The following is a 19,298-nucleotide window of genomic DNA, read 5'->3' on the forward strand; positions in this document are numbered from 1 at the left end:
CACTTATTTTCATAGACGTTAATCAAGTTAAACTGCCATGCCTTCTAGTTATACCTTGGTGTCTGTGCACTTAAAAATCTAATAAGCATCTGCTCAAGAAATTGATTAAGGAAACCTCACAGTTTTTGGTATGTGTGGCATACAGGTCTAAACACACCTGAGACATCTGAACTTTCTGCTTAATTTATTGTACATACCAATGTCTCTTTAATGAATTACTGTGAGGTGATTTTGAAATGTGCCTTGAAATGTGCCTTAAGTAATTAGTGCATCACAATTTGGAATAATTGATTATATCTGAGGCAAACCAAGAGATGTGAGTAGTGATAAATGTGAATCACTATATGAGGACTTGCCATGGATGTATATGAAGTTGATACTTGCAGTATGTACATGTGAGACAGCTTTTATTTCAGTTTGAAGTTATCCCATTTTTTGTATCTGCCGAGACTCCAGCGTTTGTTCTTGGGCTAAAACTGCAGCTTAATACAATCTAGTTGCTCAGCAAATGTAAATCTTTTTGTGGTGAATTTAGATGGTGAGAGGTAGCCTACACTGCACATTCTAAATTCAGTAGTTTCACTGCTTTATGATATCAATTTTTTGTTAGTTTTGACATTCTGTATGAAGACTCCACTGAAAGTGGGTTTTGGCATAACCTATAGGATAACTCCTTATGTAACTCGTTGGCTAAATTATTCTATTCACAGTCAACCAGCTGTTATCTCATAGAACCAGGAAGATGTCCTGATCCCTGCGTGAATATAATGAATGAAGCTTGGCTGTTACTGTGGCCAGTTCTGATGTCTGTATGCTCCTCAAAAAAAAAAGAAGTTTCCAAAAGAGCTAGAATGTAATTATTGGAAAGTTTTGAAAGTCTAGAAGTGTAAGGCAACAATTTCTGTAGGTTATGGCAAAAACAAAGGTAGTACTGATGCAGGAATACCTTATCTGGGCTTATAGTATGGACTCTGGGTTAGAAGCATGCTTTAATAGAAGGTTTCTTGAATGTAGCAGACTATGCATAGCAAGGCTAGCTGATAGTGGGTCCTTCAGAGTAGTAATAAAACATTGCAAGGGGCAACTGAATGTTGGAGAGACTTACGTGATTTGGTTGATTTTTCCAGTAGCTAGAGTGTTTATCTCATCTTTCAGGAAAGCATATGCTGGCTGAGACAGAAGTTATGGGTTTGCAGAAATCTGAGTTTGTGGCTTGTGGTAGGCATGAGGTCTACATAGTCGTAATAATTGCTTTGAATTTATATACATTAATCTGGTTAAATTTTTGATTGCTTTAATGTTTAACTGCCAAGGATGTTCTTCCAGCTGATGTCTGTGATCCCAAGCAGGGAACAGTGTACCCTCATTAGCATATATACCTATTGCTGCAGCTTAACTTTCTGTTAAGTTCTCTGTGTGTTTGCTTAAAAAAACCTGAAGTTTATGAATACTATTTTTTTAATGTTGCCTGTATGTGTCTGTATTGTACAGATGACTTTTAGTTTATCCAAAACAGTTACATTCTGATATGTATCTGCTTTTCTAGAGAAGAACTTAATCTAGATAAAATAATAGAACTGTATCTCAGAATATTCTTCCTGGAGTATGTTCTAAAGGTGTCTCGCTGATGATGCATTTGATCTGGTGGTCTGCTGTAGTTGGTTCATGTTGACATGGTGGGGCTAATGGAAGTGAAATTTGCTGGAGTTCTGGAGTATCAGATGAATGTTTTTGTTTATTTAGGGTTTTAATAGCATTCGTTTGTCATTTTGGGGAGAATTTTTTTATTTGTTCTTACATTAAGATAATATATACTTTTTTTGTGAAAAAGTAGTATAATTTTTACTCATTGCTTTCTTCTCTTGCTCTTAGGTGGGTGGCATATGAGAATCCTGACTTTACAGGGGAGCAGTACATACTGGATAAAGGGCTCTATCCCAGCATTGAGGCATGGGGGGGGAAGAATTGCAAAATATCTTCAGTTCAACCCATTGTTATGGTAAGGAGTTCGTTTTATTCTTGTTTTGCAAGTTTCTCTGAAGTATTTCTAGGTAGTCTTTTCTATCAAATCCAGTTTATGTATATTCTTTCAACAATAATTAGCAATAAGCTTTTGTGTATTTGTTAATTTAGTGCTTCTTAATTGTTTTTCTTATTATTTTTTTCTCTTTTGTTCTCCAAACCTTTGTAGGATATTGTTGGAAGTGAAAGGGGCAAAGTCAAGGTAAGATACTTCTGTAAGTGCATGAATTGTACTATGTATTAGTAGCTGTGTAACACACAAATGGCCTCAGGCTTTTTCTATACTGTGTCACGCATATTTTTGCATGGATAGTTGACTAGTCAGACAAAGACTGAGAACTTCGTGAAGTGAAGAAGGAACACTGCTTTCTGAGCCTCGTAACTAAGGCATGTTGAACTCCAGGAAAGCTGGGATTTAATACCCAGCTGTCCCCCCCAAATTTTTGGGGGGCCCAGGCAATATTTTGGGTCCGCATGTGAGCGGTTTGGGGGTATCAGCAGTTGTTCTGAGGAGCTGGGGTCTGCAGCCACCTATGCAGAGCTTCAGTGTCCAATGAAGGTATCCGGAGCCTGTTACAAAGATAAAGGCTCTGCAAGTTAGACGTTGTTGTACACTTACAGTTGACAAGTGTTGTAAACTTACAGTTGACACTTAATTTGTTTAGAAATTAGTTCTTTGGTTAACAGTTCTGCTAATGGTGGTTATACTTGAAGTGAATCTCATTCAGTCACAAGTACTGCTTTCCTAGTGTGCTTAAAAGTTGAGGTTGTATTTGTCCATAATGAAGTGTAGGAAGTGACAGAGAACTTGTATTTTCAGTGAGTTAATGTATTTGTATGTTGGACTTTCTCCTGTGTGCAAGAATAATACTTTTTTTTTTTTTTTGACAGTGAGAGTAATGGGGAGCTTTTCATTCTTTCATAATTCCGCTCCTTTTTGTCTTTTTCCCTTTACAAAGTTACTTTTATTTTTAGTCAAATTGTGAATAATGTCATGGAACTAAAAACCAAGGAGAAAAGTCTTGGCTGTCTCAATTTGCATTCTTAATTAGTAGCATGCCTCACTGGAATGTCCTGTATAAGGATGTATAAACTAGGGGGGATGAAAATCTTAAGGCTGCTTATTTTCTGCTGTATACATAAAAAAAAAAATAAAAAATATATATATATATATATTTACATCTATATATTATGTTTCCTATTAAGACATTATCCTAAGGAAACTAAGAAGTAATGGCTTGTAGTCAACAGACTGTATCCTTCGTCAGCATGTTCCTCTTTGGAAAGTGCTGTGCATGCCTGCACTTGTATCTCTGTTAAGAGCGAATAAAGCTGGTAGGCATGTGATAATGTGAATGACTTCTGTGTGATCAGGGCTAATTATCCTCTAACCAAATTAGCAGGTTTGCTGCTCAGAATTTTTTTTCTTCTTTTCAACAAGGACAAAAGACTCCAGGTGACTTATCCTTTCATACCCTCTCTTTCTCAGAGTGCAGAAAGAAAGAACTGACATGACTGTAACTGTAGTTATAACAGGCACATCAGTCCTGGGAATATATACCACACCTGTTGGCATGCTCCAGAGTACTTTGCCAAGATTATGCACCATTTATGTTCTGAGAAACAGACATCTTTCATTTAGTGAAAAGAGAATGCATTTGGAAGATTAAATGGCTTAGGAAACTAAAACAGAACAGTTTATCACCCTTTACTAATGATGTGCCTATTGTGACCATTCTGTGGGGATTTAAAAATAATCTCCAGTAGATAGTCAAAGCAGCTGCCTTTGTTATTGTTCTTGGAATTATTTTATATCTTACTAAACGATTTAACATCCAGTGGTAGCTTTTGGTATTGCAAACCTTGTTCAAGATACCAAGGTAACAACACAGGAGGTGTAACAAAAAATATATGTCACTGAGGGAATCTGGGTTTTAAGTATATTGTAACCTAGTCATAGAAATAATGGTAGAGACATGCTAATGAAGGTTAAAGAATAAAATGTTTTTAAATGTTTGTGGTTGTTTAAAGGTCCAGTTATTTTCAGAGCCTGAATTCAAGGGTAACTGCAAAATATTTGGAAAAAACACAAGATGTATTGATTCACTTGCAGTGAAGTCTTCAAAAGTTTTAGGTGGCAGGTAAGTTACATCAAATGAATATTGTGAAATCACTAAAATGGGAAAAGATTTTAAAAAGCAAACAGCTTTCTAACATCTGAAATGGTTTCATCTATGGGGAATTACAAAGAACAATGCTTTGCAGTATCAACCTTCAGCTTCTCAGGACAGAACATTGTAAATGATGTTTCTGTCAGTATTTCTTATCAAAGACCAAGAAATATAAGCATCAGTTTATTTTTTACAGTTTTATTAAAAGACAATTTCTTCTCCTTCCTGCAGCTGCATAGTGTTTGACCAGGAGGAATTCTCTGGTAACCAGTATGTGTTAGAAGAAGGAATCTATCCTGATCTGATGGCAATGGGTTGTTCACCCCAAACAGTTCTAAAATCATTACAGATTATAAATACTGTAAGTAAAGCAGATAAGTACCATGTCTCTGATCTCCCCATTTTTTTTGGTGACAATAAAAATGATAGGGATGGGTGGACAACAGAGCAGGTTTTTTTTTTTTTTTTTTTTTTTTTTTTTTTTTTTTTTTTTTTTTCCCCCCTATGCTGTAGCAGTGAAATGTCCTATCTGCAGTCAGGTTTTGGACCCCTGTACTGTTTTTGCAAAGAAGAGTACCTCATGGAAGCAGCTGCCTGGCATTGCTCTTCCTAACAACAGCTTATGAAGGGACTTCTGTAAAATGAATTAAGGATGTCTCAGACGTTTTATTTCCCATTAGGAGATTAGGAGAGATCACTTAGAATAGTTTGAGAAATATCAGTAGGACAGACTGAAGTAATATCTGTACTATGGTCCTTGCTTTTAAGTGCATGTTAAAAAGAGCAGGCTTCAACTCAAGAATTTTGCATGAAATGCAAGCAATTATAAAACACCATTGCTAGCATCAGGGAAATGCAATTTGTGTTCATCATGAAACAATGTACCCTCCTAGATAAAGCAAAGCAACGCCCAAATGCCGTTTGGCAAAATCAGACACACTGTTGTTATGTGGAGTGGATACAAATCTAAACAACATTTACATATTTTGTAACTCATCAGTGGTCAGAAACTAGTTTGTTCAAGCCTTTAACCAATCATTATGATAGATCACTTATGGAATCTGCAAGTAATTACTAGCAAAATGTAGTCAAGAATCCAGGAGCTTACTACAACTATGCGAAGAGGTGGTACTCATTTTAAAAATGGAAGACTGCATTATTGACTCTCTCCTTTGAATTTGGCAACTGTATTGCACTCCACTGTAATTTTGGTAACCTGTCAGTGATGTAGCAGTTAACGAAGGAGAACTGAAATGTGTCATCCTCTTTCAAGTCTCTGGAGCATTTTGATGTACAGTGTAAACAAACATTTGCATCAAGTATGTCTGCCTTCTGAACTCTTTGTCTGTCCAGTAGACAGATCATATTAAAAATAATAGAAGTGGTTCTAGCCAAACGTGGTGGATGATCACCATGTATTAAAACAGACTCTTCTGTACATGTCATTATCAAGTTCTTGGGTTTCAAATGCTTGTTTCATACTGGAAGGATCAGCTTTCTGTAGGAAAATTTATTTGCGACAGAGACTGTTGTGGTAAAACAGCCAAATGTGTCAGTTCTGTGCTTCTTGAAGTTCTGAAAGCTTCTGAAACTTGTTCTAGCCCTACAACTTGTCACGTTTCAATAGTAGTGCAGAGATGTGTCTATCTGCAAGTCATTTGCTGGTGCTTTCTTTTTCAGAGGCTTCTTAACCTGAGGAGAAGAGGAAAATGGGTTGCTTTGCTCAGTGGTTTAGTAGCAAACCAGAATACAGAGAGTAAGAATTTAGATGGAAATGGTCATATTATACTATTCATTTTTCATGATTTAACAGAAGTTTGAACTAATTATTCTAGATACCAGTGTCACCTGTCATATTTACTTTGTGGCTGTTTTTTGGCAGTCTCAGTTTTAATTCCTCCCCACCATTTGCTGGTCCCACAACTTTCCCCATTACTTTTCTGTGACATTTCTATACAAGATGCACGGTTTTTTTTTTGTTCAGAAGCTCAGTATCCTTGCTTCATTATGCTTGCTTTGCATGCTCCAACTAATTGTGTTGCAGATGGAAGAGTGTTCTTCCTTCTTGAATTTGCTATGTGTTCTGTTCCCTGAACATATTACAAAAACAACTGTGGGTGTGGCTTAGAGTCATGTTGTAAATACTCATTTTTAATGAGCAACTCTATGAAATAGCTAAATGTAGATATACATGGGAGCCAGCTCCATATAATACAGAACATGGGAAGAACTGCAAGTTAGAGAACTCTAAGCTGACCTTGCACTCCTTGCTGTGGGGAATGCTTCTATAAAAGTGTTACTGCTGAATCTTAAAAAATGCCCAGAGTGGAAGGTGTGGTTGAAAACTGGAGGATTTCCTTTTCTGTCTCTGTGCTTTCTTTTTAAGTAGGTTATTTCTGAACTATTGAATATGGCTCAAGGGTTGCTGTCTGACCAGTTTTCTATCACGGAAGGCAGGTGCTGAGGGTTCAGAGACACTGGGACATAATCATAGTTCATGTTGGGCTTTTTGCCTGTGATGATGCTTAATAGTCTAACTTGCATTAACCTTTGATGGTGGGATTAGTCTACTCTGATTTTGGAGTAAGCTAAAAGGCCTCTTTGGCATTTTCCACAAACTAATAACATGCACGCAAACAGGAGCATAGCTCTGCTGCTATGTGATAACCTGGGCTGCTGCTGAGATGATAATGCTACATTAGCATCACCATTATCTGAGCCCTTAACTGTCTGAAGGAAGGTTAAAGAGGAATTTAAGTAATGTCTAGAAATTGACATTAGATTTTTCCTGGTAAAGACATAACCTGCTGCTGTGTGCATATGAAGCCACCTCTGCTTTGACACGGCCTGTTTCCATGCCTGAGGCCAGCTGTGAGTCTGAGACCTTGCTTCACGTTGGGTGTTCCTGATCTGTTGATGTGTTTCAAGCATGCCGAAAACATGCCAGCAATAAAGAGCTCTTCTGGCTATGCCATTGGATTTACTCAGTTGTGACTGGAAGACTTGTGAGAAAGAAATGACTCTGCCACTCCCTATCTATGACTGTAAATTGTGACACCAGGACACTCCAGCTTAATTAATTTTACCCTGAGGGATTTCAAACCCTTACCTCCCAACTTCCAAGTAAGGGCCTTAATTGTGAGAAGCTGTTTCCAATCCACTACAGATACTTGCCACACAGAAGAGAATCCCAGGTTCATTATCCAGAAGTTATCCAGTTAAAATGGATTGATTCAGTGATACAGGGAGTTTCATGTGGGTAGGATCCTTTTGAAACCAGAAGCATTTTGACAGAAAGGGAGGAGAATCATCACCCTTGAGCCACTGGGAAGATTCAGATGTTTTTGCCTGAGTCATAAATTTCACCTCAGAAGTATGAATCTTGAAGCTTTTGTCTAGTGAGAGATTTTTATAGTAGGCTAAGCCAGTATCAGTTAAAAATGAAAACTGCAATAGGCAGTGTTGACAAGGCTGTCATCGTTTGAAACTGTAGAAATCAGTATTAGTTTACTGTGCGTTCAGATCTGAAGATGAAAATTCTTACAATGAATGGAGGTTAGTGCAATGGGAGAGGGATATTGCGTTAATTTAAATATGTTTTAAAATACCATTAAGATATGCAAGAATTGATCACGGAGACATTTGTATGTGTCATGATAAGGAAGTCTTATGTTGAATGGAAGAAGACTACTTGTGTGTTTCGTATAAGGTCTTTTTGTGGCATTTTTGTTTGTTTCCTTTAAGTAATCTACTGAAGAGCAAAAATATTTTTCAGGGTCTTTGAGCTGACACAATCGAGCAGAAAACTCTAATATAAAAGGGTTGCATGGAGAAATGAAGTTCACAGTCACCGTTTGGACTTTTAACATCCTATAGAAATGCTCATCTTCTTTTTACAGGAGCTGTCTGAGCCGTGCATAGCTCTTTTTGAAAAGGTGCATTTCCAAGGAAAGAAAATCGAATTCAGTACAGAAATCTTAAATCTGCGGTTCCTGGGATATAATCCTCTAATAGCTTCAGTTCAAGTCCTTGGTGGCATGTAAGTTCAAAACCACATCTTGATTCTTTAGAATTATGTGCTTACTCAATAGAAAAAATACACGTGTTAGAGACCAAGGCAAATAAAATAAGATAATATGCTCAGTGCACATCGTACTTACAGAAATTTATTCTCTTCCTGTTTCTACAACGTAATTACTCACAAGAAAATGCCCTGTGCTTTTCTAAGAAGCTGCAATGAATTTGAATAAAGCTCACAATGAAACTGGTCCTATCTCTCCTACTATATTATAAAAGGTAGTTTGTATAGGCAGCAACCTTAAAACGAACTCCTGTGCTCTTGGTTTACGTCTTGATCATACCAAATCATGCAGTTCATGATCTGTATCCTACATTCAAAATGTAGGTTCAAGATGTTTTAATAAGCTTTGTATTCATTCTTTTTCCTAGATGTTATGGACACAGATACAATCAGATCATGACCTGCCCTTTTTGGCATTAGTAACTCCTCATTAGTAAATCCTTTCACTTCAGGAACTGGGTCAAACTTTTGGATATACATTTATCAGTTAAATTCATAAGCTATTTTTAAGCAGATTTGTTCTCTGAATTTACTCCAGAAGATCACGTTAAGAAAACTAATCTGTGATGGTTAAAAACTGTCTGGAAGTATTTTGAAAACTATTCTGCTAGCTTCTTCTAGTACCTCAGCAGTTTTGTTAAATTTCTTTTCTTGTGTTTTTCTGATGCAAGCCTTTACCTCCAGGATACTTGCTGTAAGTTTTTTCTAACTTGAAGAATCATGCTTCTTTTTTAAATGATATGTCCGTGTTGCTTTGCATTTCAATGTGTTCTTTTGAAGAGGTAAATTTCTGAAGCATATGTATGAGATGCTGTTGAACAGCTTAATACCGCCCTCAAGTGGATAGTTCAAACCAGGTCTTTAGCACAAACCATTCTGCCCATCTGGATAAATGGGTCAAGGATTTCCTTAGCTCATTGAACGGAAGTTTGAAACCCAAAGGTCTTGAGAAAAGCTGTGCAGAAGATACACGTGCTATATCTTTGAGTATCCTGAGATTTTTGCATCTCTCACCATAACCACGATGTAGCTGATTCTCACTTTCTATAAGGGGAAATAACATGAAGCCAAGTATCAGGTTGTTTCTTTGCCAAGAACATGGTTATTATGGTTCCAGGTAATGGAGTGGTGGATTGTGTAGGTTTCCTGTCCAGCGAATGTAGAAGTCTTTTCTGGTTGATCACTGTGATCATTGTGAAGGTACAGACTGTGATATAAAAATTCTGATTTCATTGTAGTAGTGTCAGCTGCTGGTCTGAATCACAGGACAGCTTAGGTTGGAAAGGACCTCTGGAGTTTATCTGGCTTTCGAGTGCACTTGTTCCTAATGTGTCTCCCCATTTTAAGAGGGTCTTCTTAGTGAAGAGAGATCCATTTATAATTCTTTTACTTTCACATATGGGGATAGATGTGTAGCAGGCCATAAGAAAGCTCCAAAATTAAGGTGAGCGTGTTCCTGAAAACATGAAACTTCAAATCACTGTTCTTCCTTTAAGACAAGAAAATGTTTTGTTTTCATTCAACTTGTAATTTTTAAATAACAAGACTTTAAAATGTGAAATCCTGTATACCCATCTTAATGCTGTTGATCTAAATCAGAACACGATTTTATTATTTATGGGTCATTGGCTTAAGTACTTAAAAACTACTATCTTGTGAGTCAGATTTGTGTTATATCTATTTATTGATTCTAAAGCAGGATTTGGCAGCAAAAGCATTGTGTTTTTTCTTTTTTTTTTTTTTTTTTTTCCCCTCATAGATGGATAATCTATGAGCATAGTAATTACAGGGGGCGTCAGATGTTTTTATCACCAAGTGAAATTCCGGATTGGTATAAACTGAGTGGCTGTCATCAGATAGGTTCTCTGAGACCTTTACTGCAGGTGAGTGGGCTCTGAAGGGAAGTTGTGAAGTACCAATTTGTATTGGGTAATGGAGTGGTGGGATATTATGCAGATGAAAGCAACATTAAAATCTTGATGCACGTCACAAGCTTCATCAATGCCAGTTGTATACAGAAATCACTCTACAGTTTCATTTTAGTAAAAGTTATTTGAATATGCTACATGGTTTTGCATTTCTACTGCTTAAACTGTTCATTAAACGTGGTCTAAACCAAAATATTGAAGACAGCATGTAAGGTTTGGCTAAATAATTTGAACTAACAAATAAATCAAACAAATAATGGATATAACTACTTCATAAAAATTATTTCAAGTTGCTTTATAATTAACTCCCAAACTGGTCACTGGTATACTGTCTGTACTATCTACATTATTTTCGGAGCAACAAGAAAACTGGTCAATAATATTGGATTACTTCAAGTAGCAGTGATAAGATGTTGATTTTAGGGGATGAAAAGTCCTTCTGTGCTTACTATGTAGCAGAATAATTTGCAAATCTCATGCAAAACTTCTCGTGTTGTTATTTTTGTGTTGCTCTCTAAATAGAGACCATGTGATTTGGTCCAAATGCTGTGGCAGTCCTCTGAGCTTTAACGTTAGAAGTTCTTGCTGGGCTGTATTTTTTTGAGGAGACAACTTTTTATAACTCACAGATTATTTACACTGGTAAGAAAGGCATTTGCTTACTGTCAGAGAGTTGTCTTTGTATAGCCGTAAGCAGAGTTAGGAATAATGTATTTTGACTGCCCTGGCTGAGAGCTTGTCTAAACAGAAATGTGAATATGAAACAAGCCGCAGCATGAATGTGCACTGTAATAGCTGCTGCCAGTGACATAAGCAGCACTGCACAAGTGCACCCTTTGTGAAGCATCTATCTATACTAGAATTTAACACAGTAAAGTCGGTGCTGTTCTGAATTCAAAACTTTCTTAGCCTTCCACTGTGTATAGGCAAGCTTAAAACTAAGTGTCTGAGCAGAATATAAAATCTTGACTTGTCTTAAGTAAGGATAATAAATAAAATCTTCAAATAAATTAGTAATAAGAGTAAAAAAGTAAATAAGTAATAAATAATAAAATTCTCAAACAGAAAAGTTAAGCTTTGTGAAAGACACTCACCAGGTTTAGAACTGAGTAGCAACTGCTCTGAAGTTAACCAGAGCAGGATGTGTTCTGCACTAAAGAGATTGTGGTTAGAGTTCTGGTTTTGTTTATTTATTCACTTTCTCTGCAGAAACGTGTGTACTTCAGGCTCCGTAACAAGGAAACGGGGAAATTTGTGTCAACGGATGGAAATTTAGACAACTTGAATCTTCTCAGAATACAGGTTGCCGAAGATACAGACTCGGAAGATCAAATCTGGGTTTATCAGGATGGATTCATAAGATGCCGGGTAGGGTTCAATTTCAATATGAATTATCTCTTTTGCTCTTCAGTAGCAGGACTCACCGAATTTGGTTGTTATTATATTGTCTTAATTTTTCTAAGAATTCTAGCTATAGAACTTTTTTTTTTTTTTAATGGAGTTTTTGGTTGTTCTTGTTGGTTTGGTATGTTTTTTTTATTTTGATTTTCATTGACCTCTGGCTTTTTCAGGTGACATAAACTTGTTGTATGACACCTTTGCTTGATGTAATAGAAATTCTGAGACTTTAGTTGTGATTTACCCTAAAGAACTGTAGCTTTATAAACACAGTCAACACTGGAAGATCATTGTGCTTTTCACAAGCTCCTTCTACTTTCTCCACGGTGAAAATATCACAAAAAATATCAAAGCTAGGGAGACCTTTTAAAATGCAGAACCTTCCTGATAATCAATTGTACACCTGCAGCTACGTGTAGTTCTTTGTGGTGGGTAGATTAGTCTGCTGTAGGTTATATCCTCTTCTGCATTCAGCAAGCTTAAAGATCAAATCCTACTTTTTCCCCTCCGTTGCTCGTAATTCCATATTTGTCAAATTCCACCCTTTTTCCATTCCTCCATGCAAGTTTCCAAATGAGGTCCTACTTTTCTCACAGTCCATAAAACTAATCATGTGTGAATTGTCATTGAGGTGAGCAGAGGTATTTGCAGTTCATAATGTTTAAGCATGAACAGTCCTAGGTAGGGATGCAGGCCAAAGAAAATTAAGTTACTTTAATACTGTTAAACAGCTTGACTGCAAAGAATCATGTGAACTTTTTCTATAGGATTGTATAACTTCAAAGGAGAGGTTTATAACCACGTCATCTATGCTGGAGGGGAGAATCTTGCTGTTAATAAGCGAAGGCATTGTTTGGACATGTTTACAGGACACAGGCAGTGGTGAAAGGCATTTATGCAGACAGTGAAATGGTGCTCAGTAAGCTAAAAGCTTTAATATCACACACAAAACTTCTGTCGTGACGGCCTCTCTCAAACATGTTGTTGGAAATAGTATATTCATATCACAACAGTGTGATAGTACATGATTATGGATAAATGCTCTTTGGTTTCTTTTCACTGTCAATGTAGTCCATAGCATAATTTTGCTGTGCACGGAAAATGCACAGCGTGTGCTGTTAGGCAGTCCTGTTAGCTGAGTATGGAGTGTAGGATGACAATGTTGATCTTAAATCACTGAACTCTTCATGGAGCTCTGCCATCTCTCAATTGAATGGCAGAAAAATCTTTGTATTTTGCACAAACAGGTGGTTTTCACTGCATTTCAGAAAAAAATAAGCTCATGGATGGGTAGGTGCGTGCACACAGGCAGACATAGCTCCTTGGAAGAGCTTCTGCCTTTGTGCCTGTAAGTTAGGTCATCTTACTGACTCAGGGTCACTGTATCAACTTGAGCTGTGCCTGACGTTTTTAGGTAGGTGAGATAACCAAGCAGGATATCAAAATCATTCCTCTCATTTGTCACAATCAGATACAAATAGCAGGGAAGAACTTGTGTCTCCTCAGTCGAGATGAGTCTTAGAGATGTATGAAGCAGGCACCTCATGAACCTTTGTAAGGTGCATGCTTTGAATCCTCCAACATCCCAGTAGAAAAAAAATTAGTTAGTGATGAGAACTAAATTGACCAACATTATAGTTGTATTTCAATTCTGGGTTGTGACAGGAGGAAGTTCTACAATCTCAAAACTGTGTATTTAATAATTTAGGGTCATACTGACGATGGCACTTGGATGTTTAAAACTGCTGTCAATACAGAAGTTAAAAGAAGGCTCGTGGTGATGTATTGAAAATCAGTTCCCACAAAATAGTTCACTACAATTTACTGCTAATACAGCCTTGACATTCTTGTCAAGTAACCTTGATTTTTGCCAGTGTTTTTTTTTTTTAACCAATAAAGAAATTTGCAGAGTTTTGACATCCAGTAGTACAGATGCCTAGGAAAAGAATCACAGAACAGAGAACAAAATACCATTGTGATGTACTGTGAAATTCAGACACTTCATTACCGTGCCCAGTTTTGTCCTTTCTCTACCTCAAAATGTTATTGCAGAACTAGAAAAGACTAAAGAAAAATGACAACAACAACAAAAAAAAATCAAAGGAGGTGGATTGCCTCCATGTGAGGAAGAGACTAAGTAGGTATGACTACAGGTAGTGTGGACAAGCCATCCCCTAAAATAAGGGGCGGTGCAGCAAGGAGACCATCAAATAAAGCCTGTAGCTGTGTATCAAAGATATGATTTTTTTTATAGTAGTAGCAAAGATGTGGAACTATTTGCTACAGAAAGGTTATGATACGGAAGAGTGTACATGTAAAAGGGTTACATTGATCTCAGTAAGTAGTGAGTAACAAACTCATACATGGGGCAGAAAACGTCCAGATATTAAGGATACCGGCTCTGCATGGAAAAGTCCCTGGGCTAGAAATTGCTGCAGACAGGGAGAGCATAGCAGGAATATGCAGCATACAAGAACAGAGTGAATGTAATCTTCCATAGCATCTGTTATTGGCCACTGCTAGAGGCAGGTGCTAATTGCACCTTTTGATCTGATACAACATGGTTATTTTAATATTCTTATGTAGTGGAGAGTGTCAGCAGAAACAGGAACAAAAGGAAAAATAAATAGTCTGGAGTTTAGGGGAAAAATGCATTCCTTTAGGGGAAAGTCGGTCTTACATTCTGTTCTCGCCTGCTTACGTCCCTCCCTCCTATCTGATTAAAAACCAGTGGATATTAGAAATAAGGGCTTTTGAGTAATTGCTGTTGCCTTTCTGGTTATATAGATGGCAGAGGATTGCTGCTTGACAATTGTTGGAAATCTTATAACTCCTGGCTCTAAACTCGGTCTGTCATTTGAGCGGAATGAAGACAAACAGTATTGGCATATTAGTCCTGATGGCAGGATTTACAGCAAGATGAAGCCGAAGCTGGTTTTAGATATCAAAGGTAAGCAAATGTGTTATCTCATTACATTGTGTCTTAATTACATGGTGTTTACAGTGGGATAGGCACTAAACGTGCCTATAAATTAAGGATGGTGTTAGAGCTACTTTAATCTAGAATCAGAGAAGACCCGATTAGCTAGTCTGACCTCCTGAATTATACAGGCCCTAGGACTTCATCTCATTTTTCCTACACAGAGTTTAGTAACTCACAGTACTTGCTTATCTTGTATTCCTGGTGTCCACTCAGTGTAGATACCCTCAGCTAATTTTACTTGGCACTGGGCGATGTGAATATAATTAAATTATTCAAAAATGCTGAAGCTAGGTTTCTCTTACCTAGCTTTTCATTAACTTTAATTTGTGCAGAGCAAATTTTCTTATATAGTAGTTGGAGATGCAATAGCCAAGGGATATTAGGAAAGCAAAGGCAGGCTTGTACGCTGATGTGATTAGATGCAAAAAGTTTTTTTGTTTGTTTGTTAATGGCTATACCTTTATTGTCAACATCAGATTCCGTTGTAGCAGCCTAATTCTGTGCATGTTTTACTGTAGCTGTTGTCACAGCAATTTGTTTCGTGTAGATACTGCTTCTGAACTGCGTTGGCATTCATAATTTCATAGGTCTGATAAAGCAGCAAATGGAATGATTAGCAAAATTATGATTAGATGTTCCTACATAACTCTGCATTTTGGGGATATTAATCATATAGCTGTTAATTCTTTAGTAATTTAAGAAGTAATTTTGGATTAATGCTGTGACACATTAGCTATAACAATTGCAAAAGAAACAAACACAACAACAACAACAAAAAAGACAATTCCCAGTCAACAGTCAGCACTTTGGGACTAACAGGGACGGGACTGGCAGAACTGTGAGGTAAGGGCTATGTGATGTCTGACCGTGATACAACACTGGCACTAATACTCATAAATTCGCTTTACTGCCATATAAAGCTAGTGACAATTAACTTAAAATTTATCAGAAAGACCCTAAGAGGAGACAAAGGAGTCTTTTTTTTTAAAGTCAGTTCCGAGTTGCTCCAAAAAGTAGGAGCACTGCTGCACCAACTTGTCTTCAGTTAATCATGTTAAAAGCACATTACATATTCTGCACTAATTGAAGGACTTCACCATGGGTAGGTCTGATGACAAAAGTTCAGATGCATTCAGCAGAATTATGTAGGATCATAATTTTGCTAATCTATTCCATTTAGCTTTTATGTGAGAAAGTGTAGTAGGAACTTCATCTGTTTCTGCCAGTTTTGCTGATCCGTTCTTGACCACAAACTGAGCTTTGACGAATTCTTCAGCAAATGAATGTGCTCGACCGTGCGTTACCAATGCCACCTTGTGGATACCCGGCATCGTGCAGTGCCTTGCCCAGAGCACGGCTCCATCAAAGGAACCCGGCGCTCCGCTGAAAGAAATCTTATCTTTTCCCTTTATTACCTGTTTATAGTCTACCAGATACTGCTTACAACGGACTGTTTGCCCTGGCAGTGATAACTGAGCTACATGACTAACGTTATTTTTTTTTATAGCTGCTGGTTAAAGTTTTTTCCTGTTCCCGAAGAGCTTTCAAATGTTTCTGCCGTGTATCTCCACTGTTGTTTAATACTTGGTTGGTGATGGGAAGGAGGCAAATCATGTTGCTGTTAACCTTCTCAGAGACCCTTGATGATCTGGGATGGTGATGATTTTGGAATCCTCCCCCAGATTCCTAAAGGGGAGATCAGCTACGGTGCCTGAGGTGGCATTTCCGTCGTACAGAAGAGCTGCTATTAAATGTGCTTGACCAAGTAGGACTCAGTACTTAGCATACGTCTCTGGGATCTGCTGTAATCTGTATTTGTGATGCTCAGAGCAGCCTTTCAGCTGCCAGGCACATCTTTTGCTCATTCTGGGAAGGGGAGACTGGAGGAAGGCATGGGAGAGGAGGTGCAGAAGGAAGGAGGGTGTCCGTGGGAGCATCCTGGTGCTCTGTGTAGGCAGCTGCTTCAGCTCTTCTACAGGAACATGTTTGGCATTGCATAAAGTGAGTAAACTAAGCCCGTCGAAGAAATGTAAGCATTTTGCAGTCAGGTGCACTCAGCTACCAGTGGGAACAGCTGGACATCGGGTGATGGGCTGTGTACAGCAACTTGTGATGCGGCTGGTCAAAATACAGGGTTACAGTGGTTACGCATAAATAACTACCAGGCCTCATCCCTTGGCTTATTTTGTATTTATTTTTTGTATGGTTTTGCTCAAGCTGTTAACAGCAGGACTACTTTTGTAGTGTAAACATCACCTTGAGAGCAAAGTGACAGCTGTTCTGGGGAAACCAAACTTTGACTTCTGGGAAGTGGCCATTGTAACAGAGTTAGACCTGACAGTATTCGTGTTTTCTTCAGCCTGAACAGGAAGGGAAGCGCTGACTTACTGAAGGGGGGTGGAGAGGAGCAGGCGGGCCTCCCTGTTTCAAAAGAAATGCCAAAAGCAGGCGGTGATGAAAATGAGTTTGTCTTTACAGTGCCTTGGGGAGAGGGAGAAACTGCCTGCATCAGCACTTAGAGCAGCCCTGAAACCAAGAGTAGGAGCTGCCTCTGGTTTCACAGACTGTGCTCTCTGCATTTTCCTTTGCAGGGGGCTCGCAGTACGATCGCGATCACGTCGTCGTCAACACAGTCAACGAAGAAAGGCTGACGCAGTGCTGGGAACCACTCGTCGTGTAACTCCAGACGAGCAGCGGCGACGTGCGGATCGGGCGCTATTCTGGACGCTAGCATCGGCACTGCCATCCTGGAAGGATGCAGGATCAACAACGAGAGCTCTGTCTTTTCTTTGCAGTTAAAAAGAGCAAGCAACAGAATGACTTCACACCTCGCTAGCTATCATTATTAACCCCATGAAAGCTTGAGTATCTCTCGGCCTTTTTGTAATCGTCACAGTGCAAAGGGAGATAGGGAATGGTGGCGTGCCTCAGGCCAGCGTGGATGAACTAGAGGTGGGAGAGACCCCACAGTTACAATCATGTCAGGGAGTAGCTAATCCAGAATAGTCAAGAAGTGTAATTTTAAATTATTTTTTAAAGTTTCTTTTTTAACTGAGAGAAGGGCTAAAAACATTAATTAAAGCTTATTTTATAAAGGACAGGAGTGCAATGTGTATGTGGGTATAGCGACTTAGGCCTATGGGCTGTAGTATAGAGGAATATTCACTACTGAAAATTAATATATTTGTTTCACTGGAACAAACTTATGTTTACTGAAAGCTTAAAGACTTCTAGCACACAGCAAATCCAAAGAATTTTTAACACGTGCCTTCAAATCTTTGCTAATAGTATGCTAAAACAGTAAGTCCTAAATTAAGAAAAAATAAATATGATTTTCTCATGTAGAGAGAAGATATAAACAAGTAGATGTGTTTTAGAAAAATACAGGGCTGACAAAATAATTTATAAGAATGTGAAGAACTTGCCTGCCTGATACTTTGTTACAAGTATTTTACTTCTTTGCCAAGTCAAGTTTTTACCTTTTAAAACAGCTGCAGTAAATGTAGTCTTCCTGAACTCTAGAATAATTTGTCATATCTGTCAAAAAAAAAAAAAAAAAAAAAAATTAAGGAAACTATCATTAAACATGACTGCAAAAGCATCTAAGCACAGTGCCCTTTTTAGCCACCACCTTTTGGCCTGTGCTCTGGCTTACTGTGTAGGATGCCAGACTCCCTGGTAGTCCGGGTGATGTTTGAGTGTCTGTGGTGGGCTGCTGGAAGGAGCCCTCAGCCCGCCAAGCTTGGATACTTGTCATGGGCACAGGGGCAGCACCCGTTCGGAGTTAAGCACTGCAGGTTTAGTGAAGAACTTGTGGCAAGTGAGAGGTACTCAGGTGACTCCTGGAGGTTCCTCCATTGCCCGATGCTGAACCTATTTGTTAGTGTTCCTTAATGATGTTGGCAGAAAAGTAAAATACGAAGAAACTTTTGTACATGCTGCTGTGTTTTGTTCTGGCTTGGACCAGTGTTACTACATGCTGCTCCTAGGAGCATCAGGCCTTTGGCTGGCACAATGAGTCTGTCCGAAAGTAACGCTTTCGTGACTGTTGTGTTGCCTCAGAGGGTACTGGTGCTTTCGTTGTTACCACCACGGAGGAAGTGCTTCGCTAATTTTCTTCCTTTTGTACAGAAGTTTTGTTCCTTCTCGTGTGTTGCTTTTAGTTCTTCATAGCGAATGTGTTATTGGTTCCAAGCAGTGGCACTTTGTCATGTTGATGTGCTCTTGCTATATATAATATAGCATTTCATAAATAAATATAAGTTAGGTAACACTTAATTGAAATTATTTTTAAGTTAAAAATCTAACATTCAACAGTTTTGCTTCTGTCTCGTTTCTCTGTCTGTAATTATTCTGCTGCAGCTGCCTAATGAATGAGCACAGGGTGGGGAATAGCTGTGGGCTCTGAGGAAGGGCTGCCTCCCTTACACAACCAGCTGCTCAGTGCACTTGCAGATGGGGCCGCAGATCCCATGGCTGCTGCTTCTGTCCCCTGGTAGGAGCACTGCGTGATGTGGTTTTTCCACCCTCATCGCTGCACCACATTAAATGTGCAGGTCTCAACTCAGAGGTTAGTGCTTCCCCTTGCTCTACCTGCACAGCTGCATGGAAACAACTCCCTCCCACCTCTGACAAGAAGGTAAATCTAAAAACAGACCAAGGGCCACATACCCCTCAAACTCTGCGACTCCAGCAGCAGTGATAGAGGGCATGGA

General features: G+C 38.5%; 1 protein-coding gene across 2 annotated transcripts in view; it reads left to right on the forward strand.

Annotated features, from left to right (window-relative positions):
* The window catches only part of CRYBG1 (crystallin beta-gamma domain containing 1), a 95,658-nt gene extending 76,883 nt beyond the window's left edge, over positions 1-18,775 (forward strand). For both annotated transcript variants that reach the window (XM_082756497.1, XM_082756498.1), the window contains 9 exons: positions 1,873-1,999; positions 2,192-2,224; positions 4,054-4,163; positions 4,425-4,554; positions 8,093-8,232; positions 10,034-10,157; positions 11,412-11,570; positions 14,388-14,550; positions 17,175-18,775. In XM_082756497.1, coding sequence (XP_082612623.1) covers positions 1,873-1,999; positions 2,192-2,224; positions 4,054-4,163; positions 4,425-4,554; positions 8,093-8,232; positions 10,034-10,157; positions 11,412-11,570; positions 14,388-14,550; positions 17,175-17,263 — 1,075 coding nt within the window. In that variant the 3' untranslated portion in view covers positions 17,264-18,775. The remainder of the gene's footprint in view (positions 1-1,872; positions 2,000-2,191; positions 2,225-4,053; positions 4,164-4,424; positions 4,555-8,092; positions 8,233-10,033; positions 10,158-11,411; positions 11,571-14,387; positions 14,551-17,174) is intronic.
* Positions 18,776-19,298: the final 523 nt, after the last annotated feature.

The sequence above is a fragment of the Aythya marila genome, assembly GCF_965140915.1.
Source record: "Aythya marila genome assembly, chromosome: 3".
In the NCBI taxonomy this organism is placed as follows: Eukaryota; Metazoa; Chordata; class Aves; order Anseriformes; family Anatidae; genus Aythya; species Aythya marila.